This window comes from Egretta garzetta, unplaced genomic scaffold (assembly GCF_000687185.1).
Source record: "Egretta garzetta isolate BGI_Z169 unplaced genomic scaffold, ASM68718v1 scaffold34, whole genome shotgun sequence".
Classification (NCBI taxonomy): Eukaryota; Metazoa; Chordata; class Aves; order Pelecaniformes; family Ardeidae; genus Egretta; species Egretta garzetta.
This window is the reverse complement of record NW_009259586.1, coordinates 5,007,499-5,021,998: the sequence shown is the minus strand read 5'-3', so window position 1 is coordinate 5,021,998 and position 14,500 is coordinate 5,007,499. Positions and strand designations below refer to the sequence as shown.

Sequence of the window (14,500 nt, the reverse complement as noted above, 5' to 3'; positions counted from 1 at the left end):
GATTTTCCCCCCAACGAAATATTTGGAGGAGGAAAAAAAAAAAAAAAAAAGCACATTATGGAACACAGGCTGGCTTACAGCCAGGGCTGGGGGGGAAAGCAGCGCAGAAACCCTCTGGTTTAGCAGCACATTTTACTCCTGCTCTATGGCAGAGCAAGCTTTTGCAAAGCCCTAGCCGTCTGAACCCGCGGCGCCGCAGTCTCAGCTTCCCTAAGGCGAATCAGTCAATTGGTTCAACAGTGTATTTAAAATCCCCCAGAGTCTACCTTTAAATCACCTTTATATTCCTCTACCCCAAGCTAATAGTTTCTACCTGCATTTTGCTTCATCTCCATAGAAAAACAAGCTATTTAGCAGTCACATTAATAATCCGCAGCAATCTGGTTGTCATTTCCCTGATGGAAAATTTCACACTGCTGCCCAGCAGCAGCGACACGGTGAGTGCTATGTGCACCTCCGACCGCTCGGCTTTCCTCCCACCAAACCCAGCAGCCACGAGAAAGGCAAGAGTGGGGAGGCCAGGTGGGGAGGATGGACAGAAAGCACCGAGCGAAGGCCGGCCAGGCGTACCTACTGCTCCTGCAGGCACGGGAACCACGAGGAAGCAACCTGCTGCTGAGCGAGAAAGTCAGCAAGCTCATGTCAGAAGGAGCGTAGAGGAAACCCAGCTCCTGAAACACCAGCCATACGATGGTAAAATATTTGTTGACGATGGCTTTACTGTGGAAGGTGGTCTACGGAGAGGAACTTTGGGATGGAATGTCCCAAGGTAGGAAACGAGCTCCTGGGGACACGAACTACCTTTGCTATGTGCATCCAGCACCCTGGCCATAGGTGCCCAGTCTGGCCAGGTTGACTGATGGGTGAATGCAAATAAACAGCAAGAGGTAGGGGCCAGTGTTTTCAACACACTCCAAATTTCCTCTCATTTTGATGTGCCTTCAAACCACCACTTTCATCCTAAATATCCCAACCTGGCCTTCTGGGGTTGATGAGCCTGTTAAACACATGACTGTAAAAACTGTTTCAGTCTTCTAGGCATCTTCCATGGAGAAAAGCAGGTCTCTCCAGGATGACTGTCTCAAGGTGAGATGCAAAGCCTCCAGAGGAATATACTTCTCTCCCCTAGCTACAGCTGTCTGTCCAGGTCTGTCCCAGACCTGCTGAATCCCACCCGGCTGCTGGGGACAGATGGGAGGGCAGAAGCCTTCCTCCTCCCACAGTAACCACCAGCCCATCCGTCCTCTCACACAGTAGCTGCTAGCGTGTCCTCTCCCCTCTGGCAAGGTGCTGGTAAACAACACAAGACTTTTGACATGGCACCATAAAACATGTCCTGAAAGTATTTATCCTAATATAGCCTGGTGTGCCCAGGGTGGCCTCATGTGAAAAACCCAAGAGGTAAATATTCATTAAATAAGCAGAGAGCTTAATATAGAAAGTCATGGAGTCAAGTACTCTTTAAGCCCCCTCACGTCTTTGCAAACATCAGCCAATGAAGATAAATTTGGCACGGTTGATCACTTGCACTTTTAGGAAAGGCTCTTCTAAAAGAAAAAAAAAAAAAAATCACGTTTCAGTGTTTATAATCTCTGCAGAAAGGCCTGGTCCAGCATTTCTCCCCTCTAATTCGTGCTCTCAGAACTGTCAGATTATGAAACTGCAGACTATAAGCCTCCCGAGTTTACAGAAAAACACCTCTGCTCTCTGCCGCCACTTTGAGCAGATGAACTAATAAAAACAAGCTCCACTATTCACTCCAAACGCCTGGGAGAAAGGAATCTGGAACAGTAGTAGCTTCAAAATACCATCAAAGAAAGCAACCACCCACAGCGTCTGGAGTCCCCCCACGCTTATCAGCTCCCTTCACCTTGTTACCCGAAAACCACTGCAAAAATCTGTCTCTTCCCATCCTGGGCCAGGCCAGAGGCCAGCACCCCGCTGCCCTGTTTCCCCCGAGTGAAAGAATTAAGGAGCTGTGTTGCCCTTCGGGTGTTTGATGATGGGAGCTTGCTCAGCCACCCATCCCTGGTGGGACGGTCCCTGGTACACGCACAGGAGCCTACACCAGCGTCACCCAAAGATGCTCCTGATAAAGGGCAACAAGCTTTGACGATCCGCCCCTCGGACAGTGGCAAAGGCACAGCGGATCTGCTCTCACCTCTCAGCCAAAGGAGGAATAAATCTGTTTATTGGTTTCCTGAGCCACCTCCCCCCAGGTTCTTAGGAGATGATCTTCCCAACATTATTAAATAAAGGTGGAATCACTCAAGGTTCCCCGCAGAGCTCTCACCAAGGGCACCACAGGAAGGTGAAACCTGCAGGACTTCAGAGCGTGTCGCTGTTTGATGTGTACTGAAAACAACGGTTAGGCAGCCAGACTGTGTTGGGACGTCAGGGAGAAGGCGCTGGCTGGAAGGGACACATTTAGCACAGCCATGTCTCCCTGGTGTTCAGTCATTGAGGCATTAATGCCATGGGAGGACACAGGAATTTGGAGCTGGTCTGCAGCCGCCACCGCTGCCACTGGGAGCTGTGGGAGAAACGCCCCTGCGTGCAACTGCGAGTGACTCTGCAAATACAAAACGTGCCGGGAAGGGAGAAAAGTAAACAGGCACGGCTTGAGATGCAAGGGAGTTCCCAGCACAGGCCGGCGCTGGGACGGGGTGGCCGTGTCTGTCTGGGAGGGGAGAGGTCTGACATCCCAGAAGGGCCATGCTGGGCTGGCCACTGGGAGCCCTCAAGCATCAGAGGAGTAAATAACAAGGTTTTGCAGGATCTCAGCATCCCCACTAATAAACTCTTCCCCCCCCAACGCACATGAAGCATGGGCCTGCAGCACCAAGCCCTCCCGTGCCTGCGGCAGGACCAAGGGCACCGCGCCGGGCGTGCTGCCAGCGGTGGCCACAAAACCTCCATGAGAGCAGACTGCGCAAAAGCCTCTCGAAAAGCAGAGCTCTTGTCATCCTTATGGAGACGTTTCAAGAGGAACGTGGCAACTCCTTTTCTTAATGACTATATATAGGGAAAAGCTCTGCTAGGTGACAAGCGTGTGAGAGGCTGGAGCAGAGGCAGCCTCTCGCCTGCAAGGACTCAGATAATCGAGTGGAGGAATAGCCAGCAATGAGTCTATTTTGGACTCAGCGTGCTGTTGCTGGAGTGTTCGCTGAGGAGGCAAAGGCATTTGTTACCTCCTCTCCAGGGACTGCAAATTCAATAGACTTCCCTGCCTGCAGCTGCACCGACCTCAGTGCCCGCAGCCACCGGCAGGGCCAGGAGGGCTGCGGGGCTGGCACAAACCCCGCGACAAACGGCTGCTCCCTCTCCCTGGCCCCTGCACCACAGAAACCAGCCACGCATGGTGCTGCCTGTGTGACGGCGGTCTCGGCACGGCGATGAGCATCCCTGGCGAGGCCGGGATGCAGGAGCTGACGCAGCCGGGTACCAGCCAGGGTGATCGCTGCCTGCCTCTGCCTGTGAGCTGGATGCAGGCTCAGAGGAGAAAAATAAACCTTGCCCTGTCCTGGGGCCCTTCCTACAGCACCTCTTGCCCCAAACCATCCCATTGGCAGCCAGATTTGGACCCATAACACCACCCGCATCCCCGCTGCACCGGGAGGTGCTGGGGCAGCACTCACCTGCTCGTGGTACTCGATCCCCATGCTGAGCGTGTTGATGAGAATGGCCACCATGATCCCACGGCCAAAATATTTGCTGTCCACGATCTTCCGGAAGGTCTCACACACCACGTGCCAGAAGGCCAGCACCCGGCTCGCTCTCCTGGCCCGGGCTCTGCCCCGCTGCGGGTCCCGCTGGTCGCTGTAGTGGGCATCCTGCGTGAACTCGTAGACCCCCTCACTGTCCGAGTCGGCTGTCTCGTTGTCCGTCAGCTCGGCCTCGCTCGCCAGCGCCTTGAGGCAGTAAGGGCAGCTCTCCGGGTTGCAGGAGCCACTGTCCAGCTTGGTGCAGGGGCTGGAGATCTTGCAGGAGCTTTGGCAGGGACCTGAAATGCCAGCAAGGCAGGAGCAGGGCAGCCCATCAGCCAGGGTGGGGGAGCAGCCCCCAGTCCCTGTTAGCTCTGAGCTGTTGTCCTTGACAGGACAGGTATTTCCTAAGGGAAAAAGGGCTCCTGCTGGGTCCAAGAGCCCTAGGCAAAACCTGGGCTCCCCGGGTGCCTTCTCCCTGGTTACAAAGCCCTTTTTGCTGCCCCCAGGCAGACCCTGCCACCAGCTGAGGACGCCTAGCCCACCTCATTATACCTCTGGCCATTATGGCTGGGAGAAAGCAATCAGCTCCCCTGGCCGGCTCTGGGCTGTAATTAGCAGGAGTGTGCTGCCAGCAGCCTCCTTTCCTGCTCCTGCTGTTTGCTGATGCTCCGAAATCACCAGCTTCCCCCTCCATGTGCTGCCCTCAGTGGCAGCTCCCAGCTGCCAGGTGGCTCCTGGGTGACACTACCAGCAGGATATTCCCCAAAAATCCTACCAGCTGGCTGCCAGGGAGAGGCTATCTGCAAAGCGTGCTCCTGACTCACGCCCAGCAGCACGAATCCCCTGCGCCAAACCATCTCAGAGCCCAGCTCTGTATTTAGTCTCTGGGCTGGGGGCAGGACTTGGGCGCTTCCCTGCCCAGCTCCTGGCTGGAAAGGTCAGTGCCACTGCAGAAGGGTGGAAAAGGCACCGACTGCATGAGAAAGCTGGGCCAGAAATGCTTCTTGGTGGCTGAGAGGATTTGGACTAGACTGGCCTGAGCTTCCAAACCTCAGGATGTGGAGGGGGAAAGAGCATCTTGCGGTGAAGGTACGAAACCCCAATCCAGGAAAGCTGCATTCGGTGTCTGGCTCCGTTACAGGCTTCCCAAGCAAATCACTCCAGGCAGATTTTTAGTACTTAGCATCTGCAATTGCCATTGAGCACTCATGCAAAGCAGACACTCAATCTCCCCGAGCCTCAGGTCCTGCGGGGAGCGGAGCTACGCAGTGCTCAGGGATGAGCTGGGACTTAGATCTGGAAGGTGTCCATCCCTGAGCTCTGCAGCAAGCGGTGGGCAACGCAGCCACCTCCAGCCCCTGTGTTTTAGCAAAGAAGGGACGTGGCCATTTGCAAGCAGCCAGGCTGGGCTCCACCTCTGCTCGGTGTCACCGAGCCTGGTTCTTGTTGATTTGGGGAGTACAGGGATTTGGGGAGTGTTCCCTGCAATTGCAGAGTAAGTTTGACTGGGAGGAGATGGGGATGGGAAAGAAGATGGGTTCATTAAAACATTAATTTCCCTTGGATTTTTGCAAGTATGAAGTCGGGAAGGTTGAAACCTCTCTCCTGGTTTTGGCTATAAGATGCCTTAGGTACATCAGAAGATTCATGTTGGCCTCACCTGGAAAGCCATCGCCTTTCTCCGTAACATGGACTGAAAAGAACCCTGCAAAGATTCAGAAGGAGAAAGAAATTAGGTCGTAGCTTCTATTTCTGCAAGACAACCGCAGACCAAGACCCAGCCCCAGGCTCACCCGTACTCTGCGTCTCCAGAAGCTTGTGCATGGTGCTGTATGGCCCGGGCGGGATGTTGAGGCTCGTCAAGGTGCTGCTCCCAGCACCAACTGCCGCCTCCCCCAGACTCTTCTCTTTCAGCATCTCATGGGAGGTACTGGGGTGCACCGTGGGGTACACCTTGCTGCCCACAATGTTCTTGGGGATCCCCTCCGGGCTTGGCAAGCTGAGGCCTGGCTGCGGGAGGGCTGAGCGGCAGCGCACCGGCTCGAAGTGGCAGTCAGCATGGTAGATGCTGTGGACAGACTCGGTGTTGCTGGGAGCAGCACTGGGGGCCCCATGGGGGTTCGGTGCCGAGGGGGGGAGCATCAGCCGGTTGGTCCCATTGTGGAGCGAGCTGGTCTCCACATCACTGATCTCTGGGCTGGCGCGGGGTGCCCGCAGGTTCCCATTGCCCAGGTGATAGTGGTGGTGGTGGTGGTGATGGTGGTGGATGAGGTGGTGCACAGAGGACCTCTTCCTGCTCCGGCGCTTCCCAGAGTGCCGGTCGGCCCCTGTCTTGCTCGCGGGGCTGGTGAGGAAGCCCATCCTTACGCCCGCCACCCGGTAGACCTCCACAAGCTGCTTGCTGCCTTTCCGGGCAATGTAAACCAGGTACTTGAGGAGTTCATCATAGCAGCTGCCTGGCTCTGAAAAGCTGGCGAGAGTGCTGGCGTTGGACAGGTAGCGCACCCGCTGCTCCTTCATCAGCTGGCTCTCGCGCTGCTTTGTCTCGGAGAACTGCGTTGCTATCACCACAAGGCAGAGGTTGATCATGAAGAAGGAGCCCACCTAAGGAGACAGGAGTCATCAGCAACCTTGGGGTGGCCATGCCCACCCCATAGCCCTGCCTCGCCCCACACCCCGCCGCAAGGAGTGGGGGGCAAACCCCAGCCAGCCCCATCTCCTGCGTCACCCAGCAGGGACCACCAGCCAGGACATGGAGGGGCTGATGCCTCCCGAGCCCCTACCCTGGGGACTCCCATGCCAGCACTCCATGGAGGACGTCAGACATCAAAGACACAAGAAGATTGTTTTGACAAAAAGCTTTTGCTCTTTTAAGATGGTGTTTTTCTCTCTCCACAGACAGCGGTTGTAATTATCACAATTAGTGGCATTACGATGAATGCACTGAGTCGTCCTGATAGGAGCGTTTTTTCTGGCAGTGTGTGGGCAGCTTGCGAGCAGATCCCTTTCCCCTGCTAACGGGATTTGCGGGTGACTGTTACGCAAGGGCATCAGCAGCCTGTACCCACAGCCTGGAGATTTTTATTTCCAACCAGGGTTTCATGAGGTTCTGCCTTCCGCAGAGCCCAGCCTGGATCACAGAGAATTACTGATGTGCTAATGGGCTATCACATGCCACTAACGTTAACTCACACGGCATCTGGAAAAGTACTGCTTGCCCTTCCTCTCCATTGTTTTTGGAATGCTGAGAGCCAGGGATTGTTTCTTTTTTGGGGGAAGCTAATAGGTGAACCAGAAAAAGCATCATGGACTAAATGACCTCCTACCTTCTCATCAGGGTTTGAGTCCTGGTTTGATGAGGAGCAGAAATCCCCACAATGGTCTAATGGACAACGTGCAGCTATTTTGCTGGACCTAGTCCAATTAGACAGCAAGAAAGGGACTCATCTCACTTATCTGAGCTACATCTGAGTGAGGCACCTAATGATCCTTTAGAGTCAAAAGAGAAATAGGCACATCAAGTCTGCAATGCATCTAATTTATTTTGGATGTCTACCTTCGGAAGAGATGAATCACCCCCTTAAAGCACCTATTTTTCTCCCTTGACGATAAAGGGAGTCTAGACAACGAGCTCAGCCAGTCACGGTAGACAATTCTGCTTGCCGAGATGAAGCCCATCATGGAGCCCACCCCACAGAAACTCTTTGTTGGGTCCTTTGTGGGTGGTCTCAGATGATGCTGTGAAGTGTGGGTGGGCTGTGGGCAGTAATCCTTTCCCTCCTTTCTTAATGTGCTCTCTGAAGTTTGGGACTGTTTTCCTGAAATGTCCCCTCTGCACCAAGAACCAGCTGGGTTCTTCTATATGGTGGAATCTCTGGGCAGCCTCCTCCCATTCCAGAGCTCAAAACCTGACCAGGAGAAAACTGCCTACTTTTAAACTTAATTCAAGTTGGCAACTAAGGAAGAGGACCTTGAGGCACAAAGAGACAAGTAGTAGAAACAGCAGCAACAGAAGTGCATCTACCATAGGTTAAGCACTTCTTTCCTTCCTTCCTTCACGTTTGCAGCAAAATGCAATGCGATGCAACGCCGCATCAAAGCTGCATGTCTTCCAGCAGGCTGGTTCCTACCCCTCCTACGTGGCACCAGCTTTTATATTCACTGTGCTGTCTGCCCTGTTCCTCTGGGTCACTCCACTCTGCCCTCCCCAAATGCCAGGAGACCCCATGTTCCCCTAAGGCCACTCACAATGATCAGGAGGATGAAGTAGATGAAGTTGTAGAAGGAATGTGCGTCCATGACAAAGTACATGATGTCCACCCAGCCTTCCAGTGTGATGACCTGGTGGAGACAGGAGGGGAAAACGAACCCGTCAAGGCTAAATTAAAACACCAAACGCACAAGCAACGTTTCTTCTGGCTGGGTCATTTCTGACACCCCATAGCTGGTCTTGGTGCAGCACAAGGCACTGAGGAACCAAATCTTGCTCCCAACAATGCCAATAGCCATGTTGCCAGCTGCCCCAGATGAATCCAGCCCTTCTTTTCCAGCTGGACCTAAGGCCCACTACTGCATTTTGCAAGAGGAAAGAGCAGGTTTTGTCCATGCACATGAGATGGAAGCATCTTCAAAGAAGGCACCAAATTGTACCCCTGACATTTTGAGCACCCATACACTACTATATAGGTGCCTTCTGGTGCAAAATAGGCCCCAGGAGTGTGATTACACAGCCCCTGGGAACATGTTGGGGGCACGACCGGCTGTTCCCCACCTTGTGACAGTTTGCACACAGGGCTCACCTGAAATATCGCAATCCAGGCATATCCAATGTTATCAAAGTTGATGGCTCCCTTGAAAGGGTTGTGCTCCCCAGCAGAGCAGTTGGTATAATACTGGTTCCAGTTGACACAGGACGTGTTGGTGGTGTCGTTGTAGGAATAATAATCCAGGGTGCACTCAAGACCCTCTTCCCTCCGTGTTGGGATACTCCGGCAGTAGCGCATCCCATTTTCCCGGGGCTGGGAGCAGATGAAGGGGTTCTCATCTTCATTCTCCGTCTGGTAATATCGCTCCAAATCCACCGTGTAGGGGCTGAAAGAGTCCAGACATGGCTGGGGCTTGCACACCGATCGCAGGCAATCTGGCAAGGTAACAACTGTAACAGCACAGTCTGGCATCTGTTATTCTGGATCTTAAAGCTTTTTTTTTTTTGAAAAGGGATCCCCTTAGACTTTCTGCAGCCCCTGTGGGTGAGATGATGTCCCTAACTGCGTTTTGAGAAACTGAGGCAGCACCCTCGGCCGCTCAGCAGCCCCGCTGACGGCATTACTAAGACTCCGTCTGGGAGCACTCGGGTGCTTGAGTTTGGGAGACTAACAGTGGGATTCGGGCCAGCAGGGCTTCTCTGAAATGTCTTTGCTGCAGTAAGATGGAAATCAGTCAGCTTAAGCTCCTGTACCTCCTGTCCTCCTGGGGATGCTGAGAATGGCTTGGGAAGACTCTACGTACGAGGACCTCCCAAGCTTCCTAAAATACAGAGACAGGGCCTTCATCTGCATTTCACAGTGCCTGTTCAGCCCATAGATAAGCTCTAAATTCCCTCTGAGGGTGGCCTTACCACAGCAAACCAGCAAAAACACTCTTCAGGGAGATGAAACAGCCGGTGGCCAGCCAGAAGCTGGCTTCTTGCTCTGCACACAGCTATCTCCTTAATGCTGCCAGGACTCCCACTAAAGCTTGCAAAGATATTTTTAAGCCTAGTTCAGCCTGGTTAATTCCTGCAGAATTGCCTTTAATACCCTTCAAAGCTTATCTAAACCCCTGGAATTCTGGCTCAATTAAACAGCACCCAAACCTGTGCCTCTGTTGGATTTTGTCAGTGGTGAAGCAGGTTCCCTGCTCTGCTGCCATTCACCTACCAGGGACATGCCCTGGTAATGACTCTCCCAACTGCCCTTTGAGGGCACGACCTACAAGAGGGGTGGGAGTCGATTTGGGGATGTGTGGGAGATGATATAAGGTGCATCGTGCCAGCTCCAGATGCAAGAGCCAGCTTCGCCACAACAGCATCATCACGGTCCTGCTGTGGGCAAGAGAGAGGCTTTGGGCTTGCAGGACTTCTCCATCCAGGTGTGGATCTAGCTGTATCAGCTCTGGGAAGTCAACATTTGAAAGCAATCCACTGAAAGGTGGCAGGGATGCCAGAGCTTGGCAGAGCAACCATCAAGGGCTTGCAGTAACCTGCCTTCTCCTAGCATTCGAAGGGAGGGAGGCCATGGAAAAAAGCAGGTAGGTAGGAGAACAGGTATGGAAATCCTGGTCTGGAAGAGGCTGACAGCTACCAGAACAGAGGGGTATTTCAACCATTGTTCAAACATTCCTACATCTGGCAAGCTGGTTGGCCAGGAAGCTGGGTGCTACAAAACCCCATTTGATCACAATAGTCCTCTTGGCCTCAAAATCCAGGGATTTGTGAAAAATAACACTTTGGGACAGGGACTATCTCTTGCTCTGAGACTGAAAAGCATCCTGAAATGTATGGTAGCTCCATCAGCCTTCCCTGGGGTTGAGGTGGGACTACAAATGCCGTACTAATAAACACCACTGGCTGCTGAATGGGTAGAAAAGGTCACGTGTTAATGATATGCTGAATTTAGAAAGCCTGAACTCTTATTCTCAGGGTTTTTTGGAGGCTCTTATCAATCAGAGAGGTTCCCAAGTGCCATCTGAGGGTTAAGGACAGCCCTGCAGGACTTGAATGGCAAATTGTCACAGCTCACTCTGTTCCAGCCGTGCGTGCCTGGGCAGGAGTTGTGGTGGCATTTAGGAGCAGGGAGCATTTACAGAAGACCAGGGCTTTTTAATGGAGGATATCCTTGTCTCCTGGAGGGATAGACTCGCCCGAGCTGGAGAGACACTTCTGCTGCCTACACAGACTCACATGCTGAAGTTCTCAGGGAGGAAGCAGCGGTTCCTGAGCAAACCTGCCCACAGCTGGACTCCCACGATGCCGAAGATGAAGAAGACGAAGAAGCAGAGGAGGAGGACGTTCCCCAGCATGGGCAGTGTGTCCAAAAGGAGCGTCACCAGGATGCGCATACCTGAGGTGAAGAGGGAGCGGTCAGGGAAAACTCCAGAGTGAATTTTCTTAATCCAGCTATGTCCTCCTGACATTTTCCTTTCCATCCATACTTTTCCTGCCACCGACAGCTGCTGCCTTCCCAACCACTGTCCTTGTCACCCACACATGGCTTGCAACCCCCCCCTCCCCCCAGTTCCCCAGTCCCCTCTGGTTTCCCCCCAAGCCCCTGGGATACCCCCTTTGCCCATGCCCTGCTCCTGGGCACAGGACCTGCCTTCCCTGCTCCTCTCCGTTTGCTCCCCATCTCAAGTCCTCTCCTCCTCCCAAAGTTTTCCAGCAATTATATGTCTCCTTTCTTCCCTGACACCAAACTCTGATGTCCTCCCTTGCTCAGTCTTATTTCTTTCCCCACTCAGTATATATTAAAATTCCCTTCCCTCCCTAATTCCCCTCATCTACCCTAAATCCCCTCTCTTCCTTAAAATACAGGACTCTCTCTGGCAGTTAATTCTCACAAGTCCAGGAACAGCCAGTTCTGTAACAAAGACAAATTGATGGTGACTTCAACTTGACATTTACACACAAAAAAATTGATTTCATCTGACGTCTCTGTAATATTCTGCTCATCTCGCTCTCCTTCTTTCCCCATCTTCTGCATTCTCTCACTCGCTTATATTGATTTTCATTTAAAGAAAGCTTTACTGTTGCACCCTTTGCTTTGATACTTCAAGACGACTTTTTTCTCTCTTCCTGATGCTGTCACCTCCTCTACCATGGTTTTTTTGTTTTTTCTACTCCTCTGCTGGGGAGCAACCACCTTGCGTCAACTCCTAATTAACTGAAATTACTTTCTGTGGTTACTGCATTTATCATCAAACAAAACTCCTTTTTTTTTTCTTTTCCCACCTTACATTTCTATCCCATTGTAACTACGTTGTGGAGAAGCCAAGATAAATTACCTGGGATTTCAAAATACTTTAAGTGAATTACATCCCCAGTTAGACAGTGGCAGATAAATTCAGCCATCCATCAGTTCAGCAGCGGGGATAAAAAAAAAACATTGCAAACAGCATTCTAAAGCTACCATAACGATTGAAACAGCAGCAGCAGCAAAGCCAGATGAAGTTCAAGAGACAGGACCAGAAAAATAAACAGAGCCCAGGCACCTCCAGCATCGGCGGACAGAACTGAAGCTGATTAGTTCTTGTCAAGGCATTGGGCTGCTTCAGATAGCAGAGTTGGGACTTGGATTTAATCTGGCTAAAACAACACTGGATTCGATACCCAGGATTATAGGAGCAGGAGAATGATGTTTCTAATGGAGCGGTACCTACACTTATCACACCCGATCTGCACAGCGTCCAGGAGGGACGGAGCTCAGCGTCTCTCAAGCACTCCGGGTTTTGCCCAGCACGGCACAGCAGGAGTGGCTCCCTGGGCACTTTGGTTGGGTTTGCGATGGCCAATGCCTCTCTGGGCACGGGGCTGTGTTGCCGTCACCTGCTGCCATGCCAGAGCAGGCAATGCCACCCGTTGCTGGTCAAAGGGGGGGTCTGAGATCCTCGTGCAGGACCTGATAAACCAGCACTGAATAGCCATCTCCCATCCCACCCAGGCTTGCTTTGGAGGTGTTGGGGTTTGGAGCTGTACGGACCAGCTCTGGGGAGCAGAGCAAGAGCTGCTCCAAGAGGAGGCTCCTCAGCACCTTCCAGGGGGCTGTCACCAGGCATGACAAGATTTCCTCACCCAGGTTTCTCCAGGAAAGGATGGGGTAGAGCAGGGAGGGTGGGAGCAGCATGGCTCTGACCCCTCTGCCCATGCTGCCTGGCAAAGGCTGTTGGCTCAGTCAATCCCCATCACCTGCATCCCTCCATCTTAGCAGCCTCCTAAGACCCCTTTCAGATGAGAAAGGCAGTTCTGGATATCTTATTGACTGGGCTTATCTCTGATGCCACGGGTGTCAAAAGGAATATTATTTAAAGTAGGAGACTGCCAGGCACTGGAACCCAAAGAGCGGTGGTAGCACCTCACACTACCAGGGCCTGGCTGAACGCTTGAGCTGCAATGTCAGATGGGAAGCATCTGCGTTTGCTCTTCCATCTTTCGGGCACAGATATAAAGAACTTGCATCAACTGGGAGGAATAAGGAGCCGACTTACTGGGGACCCTGTTAATGGCCCTGAGCGGCCGCAGGACGCGGACGGTGCGGACCGCTGAGAAGCTGACATTCTGCAGGTCCAGGGAGTACTCCAGCATCCTGCAAAAGACATGAATGTGGAGGAGTGTCAAAGATCTTCTGAAGAAACGTTAGATTATCAAACATTATAAATCAAACATTATATGCCAGCCGCTTGGAGGAACTTGTTACTGCATCTCTCCAATCAGGAAAGTTTGCCAGAGGAATTAATTAAGGGTTGTTTGTGTATCAGAATAAAGTCAATGAGCAAGAACGTGATATACCAGCACACACAGCCACAGATCTTCTCTCTCATCTGCTTTAGTTACTGTTTTTGCACAGGTCCAGGGCAGAAGCTTCTGAAAGTCCCTGCACACTCCAGGAGGGCAATTCCCAGACACAGCCCTGGTTTTAGCAACAATTGTATGTGAAACTGGGTTCATGGCACTGAGCGCCACCACAACCCTGAAAAGCAGAGGAGCATCCCCTGGGGCAGACCCTTTCTGCAGGAGGCAAGCAGTGCAGGACACTGCTCTGTGCCAGCTCGACCCAGCAGAGATCACTGGCAGGTGGGACTCAGGTGGACAGGCAAGCACACAAATCGAAACTGATGACACTTTTAGATAGCAAACAGGGCAAACGTGGGCCAAGGAACCTCCCAGTGCTCCTACACTATGCCTGATGGGGTTATTCCACAGCTCAGGACACTTGTCACACTTGTGACTTAGCCTGAGCATGCACTTGGACTGCCGCAAGTCCCGGGGGTGCCCCAGCCACCATCTCACCCTGCTCACGGTACCTTTGCTCAAGCACAGCAGGGCCATCAGTCACATTAACCACCAGTACTTTGCTCTCCAGCCACAGGAAAACACAAGCTCTCTGCCCAAAAGCATTCTTGAAGAGGCAGAGCCAGGCAAAGTCAAGGAAGAGGACCATGAGGCTCCCCACACAGCCGGGCTCCCGCTGCCACAGGCAACCACAGGATATTAATCTCTTCCGAAAATTATCAAGTTCCATCTTAAAGCTAGTTGGGTGGTTGGACGCCTCACTTCCAGCCTGAATTTATTCAGGACAAGCTCATAGCCATTTCTTCCTATGCCAGTGCTGTCTTTAAAGTAGCTTCTATAGCTCTTTGTCCCTGGTGTTTACTCACCCAATGTATTTACAGAGGACAAATCACATCTCCTCTCAGCCTTAATTTTGCAAAGCCAAACAAACCAAGCCCTTCCAGCCTCGTCTCGCAGACAGGCTCTCTGCTTCCCAGTCGCAACCTTTCTCTGCACCTGCCCTGGCCTGAATTAATCGCATCGGATCAGACATCAAGTTTCTGGAGGAGGCTTCGCTGGCGCCTCGCACAAAGGCATCAGTGCTGTCCCCCCTGGAAATCCCGCAGGATCCGTCAGTGCCGTGTTGGCTTTGCCACGGCTGCAGCATGCTGGAGGTCTCTGCTCTTGCTGCCATCAGCCAAACCCTCCCTCCTCCCTCCCAGCCATTGGCTGGGGGGGGACACCCACCGGGGGGGAGGGCTTCTCTTTT

General features: G+C 52.6%; 1 protein-coding gene across 1 annotated transcript in view; it reads right to left on the bottom strand.

Annotated features, from left to right (window-relative positions):
- CACNA1G (calcium voltage-gated channel subunit alpha1 G) overlaps positions 1 to 14,500 on the bottom strand; it is a 106,919-nt gene that overhangs the window by 83,229 nt on the left and 9,190 nt on the right. Inside the window, exons 3-9 of the mRNA XM_035893303.1 lie at positions 12,948 to 13,045; positions 10,648 to 10,807; positions 8,507 to 8,798; positions 7,956 to 8,048; positions 5,501 to 6,311; positions 5,368 to 5,412; positions 3,639 to 4,003 (exon numbers count right to left, since the gene is read on the bottom strand). Coding sequence (XP_035749196.1) covers positions 3,639 to 4,003; positions 5,368 to 5,412; positions 5,501 to 6,311; positions 7,956 to 8,048; positions 8,507 to 8,798; positions 10,648 to 10,807; positions 12,948 to 13,045 — 1,864 coding nt within the window. The remainder of the gene's footprint in view (positions 1 to 3,638; positions 4,004 to 5,367; positions 5,413 to 5,500; positions 6,312 to 7,955; positions 8,049 to 8,506; positions 8,799 to 10,647; positions 10,808 to 12,947; positions 13,046 to 14,500) is intronic.